This window comes from Panthera uncia (genome assembly GCF_023721935.1).
Source record: "Panthera uncia isolate 11264 chromosome B2 unlocalized genomic scaffold, Puncia_PCG_1.0 HiC_scaffold_24, whole genome shotgun sequence".
Classification (NCBI taxonomy): Eukaryota; Metazoa; Chordata; class Mammalia; order Carnivora; family Felidae; genus Panthera; species Panthera uncia.
The window spans coordinates 119,667,811-119,674,701 of record NW_026057580.1 but is presented as its reverse complement, the minus strand read 5'-3'; the positions used below and the strand labels follow the sequence as shown (position 1 = coordinate 119,674,701).

General features: G+C 36.1%; 1 protein-coding gene across 1 annotated transcript; it reads right to left on the bottom strand.

Moving 5' to 3' along the window:
- Positions 1-1,008: 1,008 nt before the first annotated feature.
- On the bottom strand, positions 1,009-2,019 carry LOC125938152 (vomeronasal type-1 receptor 1). The gene has a single exon (XM_049653187.1). It carries the CDS (start codon positions 2,017-2,019, stop codon positions 1,090-1,092), a length of 930 nt encoding a protein of 309 aa, XP_049509144.1. The 3' UTR covers positions 1,009-1,089.
- Positions 2,020-6,891: the final 4,872 nt, after the last annotated feature.

The window sequence follows — 6,891 nt, the reverse complement described above, 5'->3', positions numbered from 1 at the left end:
CTCCACCTGTGGAAGATACCTAGTTCTTGGATGTTGACCTTTTTACCCCCTTCTTCTTTCTGTCTTCAATTAAAAGCTCAAGTCACATATATGTTCAGCAGTTCTGAGAACAAAAACCTTCTAAGGTGTTTTGGGATCTTGTTTATTTCTTACTGTTCCTCATTTATCTTAAATGGAGGTAAGAAACTATTGAAAATTTGAACACATTTCTGAATTTATATGCAAATATTAATAATTATGTTTATTTTTAAAACTAAATATGACATATTTCTGACATGCAAAAGCATAGAGTACAATTTAATAAGCACATATTTCACATATTTCATCATCTTGTTTAGAGTTAAGGTTAGCTTATACCAAAAGTTAACCTCTGTCATTTGGGGGGTTTATTGATGTCTGTTAATTGCATGATAAATAGTATTTCCTATGTCACAAAACATTCTACATCACATATGTACTATTATTTTATGAAATTTTAAACTTATATATATGGCATCATAATCTAAACCTTATATTTAATGTCTAAAATGTTTCATAAATTGACAATAACTTAAGTATAGCTCTTCAGATTGTTAACTCACTACAATGGGGACTATAAAAGTACCTCATGTCAACTCTTAAATGCAGAGAACAAACTGAGGGTGGATAGGGGATGGGAAGAGGGGAAAATGGGTGATGGGCATTGAGAGGGCACTTGTTGGGATGAGCGCTGGGTGTTGTATGTAAGCCAATTTGACAATAAATTATATTCATTTTAAAAAGTACCTTGGGGCACCCAGGTGGCTCAGTCGGTTAAGTGTCTGACTTTGGTTCAGGTCATGGTCTCATGGTCCGTGAGTTAGAGCCCCCACGTCAGGCTCTGTGCTGTCAGTTCAGAGCCTGGATCTTCCTTCTGACTCTCTGTCTCCCTCTCTCTCTGTCTCTACCCCACTCACGCTCTGTCTCTGTGTCTCAAAAAATGAGTAAACATTAAAAAAAAATTTGTTTAAGTACCTCATATCATTGATAAGCATGTTACTCTGTACCCATACAAATGACTCTTATGGTGCAGAAGAGTGCTAAGGAGTATTCATATAATCAATTTTTTCTTTAGGAAGAAAAAATCCTGATTCTTGTTTTCATGACACGTATTCCAGAAATTCTATTTTCATTTTTAATCAGAAAGAAAGAACAGATGGTCGGGTAACATGAGGAAAAAAAGTTACTAAATTTCTCCAGTTGATAGTTTTTCTTAGCTAAATAAACTAAATAAACAGTAAAAAAGGTGTTGGTCCAGTAAAAGAAAACAAAGCAGCTCACCAATATGAGAATAACATGGGTAGCTTTGTTTTCAGGAGAGCTTTGTGAAGACTGGATGGTACTGCGAATGTGCTGAGCTTTTCTGTGGTGTCTGAAAAGGATATTCACCATGTAGATACTATTACATGTCATCAGGGAGAGGAAGAACAAATCTCGAATGAATACAGTACTTAGAAATATTGATGACGTCTGTAGATCATATGCACTGCTTTTACAAGAAGCAGTATAATACCCAATTCCACCTTCAGTGGTATTCCTCCTGGCCACGGTTTTTAAAATGATCACGGAATAGATGGCCATGTTGATCGTCCAGAAGAAAAGTAAAGAAGGTTGAATGAATGTAGAGATTTTCTTCTTGAGCCAGGCCCATTTATGATTACTTGGAGTGATAGTCACTGCCTGAAATGTACTCTGAAGGGCGGTTGTGCACAGAGAAATACTCCTGGTAACTCTCTGAATATAGAGCACTATTTTACATCCAGTATCACTCATCTCCAGCTTAATTCCAAAGGATGACATTATATTTGGAACCCCTCTGAATATAAGTGTCAGGGCATTAGCCAAAGTTAAGTGGGCTAGAATCACATCTACAGGCTTCTTCTTATGAGGAAGAATTAAGAAAGTGTACATATATAATGTAAATAACAAAGAATTCCCCATGAAACCAATACAAGTTTGAAAGATAAAGAAGATGCCAAAAATTCTGTCACTGGAAATCATTGTCGTTCAGTCTCTCTTAGATCTTCAAACCAAGTCCAGCACATCCTATAGACAAATAATTTGATTATGAATGTGAATATTAAAAGTAACTTTGACTGAGGAGTATATTATCAAGTTTCAGGGAGTTTTCCTGCAGGATCGGCAAATGTTCAGCTACAGCAAACCAAGGAATCACTGAGATTCTTAAAGAACAGAATTGAATGTTTATGAAGATAGGGAATATCATATATTATGTGGAAATTAATAAAAATAAACTTTGTTTAAAATGGAGTCAAGAGGCCAAAAGGGAGAGCTCTGAGAGCTCTACCATTCTACATCATTTGCAGACCCAACAGGAAGAGAAGCACCTTACAACTTGATGCTACTGTACCTATTCCTTTACTATCCCAGCGGGAGGAAGGATGGTCTCCTCCTGCCCAGACAACAGCATCCCAGCCAATGAGAGACTATTTGGCCTATTCTGAAGACTTTTTTTTATTGTTTATGTTTATTGATTTATTTTTGAGAGAGAGAGAGAGAGAGAGAGAGAGATTGAGAGAGAGCAGGGGAGGGGCAGAGAGAGAGGGAGACAGAATGCCAAGCAGGCTCAGTGCTGCCAGCACAGAGCCCAATGCGGGGCTCAAACCCACGAACCATGAGACCATGAACTCAGCCGAAACCAAGAATCCCTCGCTTAACCAATTGAGCCCCCCAGGCGCCCCTAAAGACTGTTTTTATATATTATGAGAAACTTTTATTTCAAAGAATTAATTCTTAATCTATATATTTTAATATTTCTGTCTTTCTATGCACATTGAATACCAGTAGCATCTGTGCAATTATATTCTTCCCAAAAGCTTATTGTATTATATAGCTCATATTTACAAATTATAGTTTTTGTAGCATATATAAATACGTCACACAAATTCTGCTAAACAAAACCTATCTCACAATAGTTATATTTTGTTGTTATGTTTGTTATAAGATTGACTAACGTAAGAAACATTAAGGTAGACACGGTCAAATTCAAAATATCAAAACCAACAGCCAAGTTATATATTACCTCCATCATGTTCTCAATCTCTTACCTCCAGCAGGTGGACCCAGTGCTCTACTGAAACTGGAAAACTTAGAATTACCATAATCCTCACTCCATATTCAGTTCACTTACACTGAAATGTGTCTAATACTGCCTACCTATGTGTCTCAAGACTTCCTTATCCCTCCACTTGACTTTTTCCTGAAATCATCTGTCGAGACTGGAGACGCCACAGACAGATCAAGAAATAGAAAGAGGGTTATTACTCACATAATGAGGCTCTGAGGAGAGCAGGACAAACCTCCAGAAATGATCCAAAATGACTAGGGAATGAATGAATGTAAAGGAAAACGGCCTGATTTCTTTTTTATTATTAGTATGGGTAGGGATGTGGCTGGGTTAGGGTTTACACATGAGAACAGGGGTCCCATGCTTTGAATCTCCTCCTGGTGCCAAAGGAAGGAAAACTTGGGATTTCTTATCACTTTGCTTAAAGTTGAGACACAGGGGGAAGAATGAGGAGAGAAGCCTAAAAGCTGAGAGCAAACATAAAAAAAAAAAATAAAAAAATAAAAAAAAAAAAAGGCCAGGCTGATTATTACAACTACCAACCATCAGAATAACTAAAATTTAAAAAATGACAACGCCAAATGTTGGCAAGGATGCCAACAAGTTTCATAAGACACTTATCACTCAAATATAACTAGTTGTAATGTAAAATGAAACAGTCACTCTTGGAAAAGAGTTTGGCAGTTCTTCAAAAAGCCCTTAAAATACAATTACCACATAATTCAGGAGTAGCACTCCTGGGAATTTATCCGAGAGAAATGAAAAATTATTTTCACACAGAAATCTATATGCTGTTATAGATAACATTATGTCCACCAAATGATTAATGGATAAAGAAGATACACACACACACACACACACACACACACATATATACACATACACACACACACACACACACACACACACTGGAATATTACTCAGCCACACAAAAAAAGAACAAAATCTTGCCATTTGCAATGACATAGACGGAGCTAGAGAGTATTAAGCTAAGTGAAATAAGTCAGAGAAAAACAAATCCCATATGATTTCACTGATATGTGGAATTTAAGAAACAAAACAGACGAGCAAAGAGGAGAAAAAAGAGAACAAAGCAAACCAAGAAACAGATTCTTAAGTATGGAGAACATACTGATGGTTACCAGAGGGGAGGTGGCTAGGGGGATGGGTTAAATAAATGGTGGAGATTAAGGAGTGCACTTATTGTTACAGTCACCATGTGTTTTATGGAAGTGTTGAATCACTACATTGTGCACCTGAAGCTAATTTTACGCAGTATGTTAACTAACTGGAATTTATTTATTTATTTGTTTATTTATTTTGAGACAGAGCGCATGCTAGTGGGGGGAGGGGCAGAGAGAGAGGACAGAGAGAATCCCAAGGGGGCTCTGAGACATGAGGCTTGATCTCACGACCATGAGATCGTGACCTAAGCCAAAATCAAGAGTCAGTCGCTTAACCAACTGAGCCACGCAGGCACCCCATGGAATTTAAATAAAAATTTTAAAATGAAACTAGACAAAAAAAGGAAACTACAGGCCTCTATCTGAACACAGACACAAAAATCTCAAGCTAAACATTAGCAAATTAAATCCAGCAATATAAAAAGGGGGGAGGAACCATCATGGTGAAGTTGGATTCACTCCTGGGATAAAAGATTGGTCTAAATTTGAAAATCAAACAATCACATATGAACAAAATAAGGAAAATTAAATGGCTATCTCTATAGATTAAGAAAAATATTTGGGGTGATCCAATGTCCATTCAAGAGAAAAACCGTCAGGGATTGTGGGAGGGGGGATGGGCTAAATGGGTAAGGGGCATTAAGGAATCTACTCCTGAAATCATTGTTTCACTATATGCTAACTAATTTGGATGTAGACTTAAAAAAATAATTAATTAATTAATTAATTAATTAAATATTATTTGTGGTACCGAGAAAAAAAAGATAAAAACTGTCAGTAAAGTAGGAACAAAAAGTAGGTCCCTTAAACTCAATAAAGGACAGCTAAGAAAGCATACAGCTAACATCATACTTAATGGTACTGGATGTTTCCTCCTACCATGATTTTTTAAATATTGATTTAAACTTTTCATTTTGAGATCATTGTGTATTGTAGTTGTAAGAAATAATAGTAACCTCTTGCAAAAATATAGTATAATGTCACGAGTGGGATGTTGACATTGATACAGCCAAGGTACGGAACATTTAATCAAAACAAGGATGCCTTATGTTGCCATTTTATAGACATACCCTCTCCCTTTTAGCCTCTTATCCCCCCTTAACCTCTAAAAGTCACTAGCCTGTTTTCCATTTCTATATTTTGTCATTGTGAGAATGTAATAAATACAATCAGATTATGTAACTTTTGGGGATTGGCTTTCTTCACTCAGCATAACTTCCTGGAAAAATAAAATTTGCTGTGTGTGCCAATAGTTTGCAGAAAATTTGCAGAAAATTTTTTTATTTGCAGAAAATATTCCATTATTTGCAGAAAAGATTCCATCATACGGACATACCAAATGTTTAAGCTATTCATCTATTGAAACATGTCTCTGTTGGGATGCCTGGGTGCCTCAGTCTGTTGAGCATCCAACTCTTGGTTCTGCTCAGGTCATAATTTCACGGTTTTGTGGGTTCAAACCCCACAAGAGGCTCTGTGCTGACAGCACAGAGCCTGCTTGGGATTCTCTCTCTTCTTCCCTCTCTGCCCCTCCCTCACTTGCACTGTCTCTGTCTCTCTCAAAATAAATAAATAAACTTAAAAAAGAAAAAAAGGAAAGAAAGATGTCTGTGTTGTTTCCAGTTTGGAGCTATTATGAAGGACACTTCCATTGACATTAGCATATAGGGTTTTTTGTGGTTTTTGTTTTGCTTCTACACATAAGTTTATTATTTTTTTTAATTTTTATTTAAATTCCAGTTAGTTAACACACAGTGTTATATTTGTCTCATGTCTACAATATATTGATTCAACACTTCCATATAACACCCAGTGATCATCACAACAAGTGCATTCCTTAATCCCCATCACCTATTTCACCCATCCCCACCCACCCACCTCCCCTCTGGTAACCATCAATTTGCTAACAGAGTACATTTACCATAATAAGAACTGAGTAATGATGTAAAGAATTGTTGAATCACAATATTGTACACCTGAAACTAATATAACACTAAATGTTAACTATACTGGAATTAAAATTTAAAAATTTTTAAGAGGCTCTGTCTCTAGGTTTTCCTCTCTCTCTCTCTTTTATCCGTTTGCTCATTTGGTGTCTTAAATTCCAGATATGAGTGAAATCACATGGTATTTGTGTTTCTCTGACTGACTTACTTCACTTAACATAATACTCTCTTAGCTCCATCATGTTGTTGCAAATGGCAATATTTCATTTTTATGGCTGAGTAATATTCTATTGTATATATATATATATATATATATATATATATATACCACATCTTTATCCACTCATCATTCAGTGGACACTTGGACTGTGAATTGTGAGGTAGTTCTATTTTTAACTTCTTGAGGCTGGGCCACTTTCTTACACCATACACAAAAATAAATTCAAAATGGATTAAAAACCTAAATGTGAGACATGAAACCATAAAAATCCTAGAGGAGAACACAGGCAATAACCTCTTTGACATCAACCATAGCAACTTCTTTCTAGATATGTCTCCTGAGGTAAGGTAAACAAAAGCAAAAATAAACTATTGGGACTTCATCAAAATAAAAAGCTTCTGCACAGTGAAGGACACAATCAATGGAGCTAAAAGG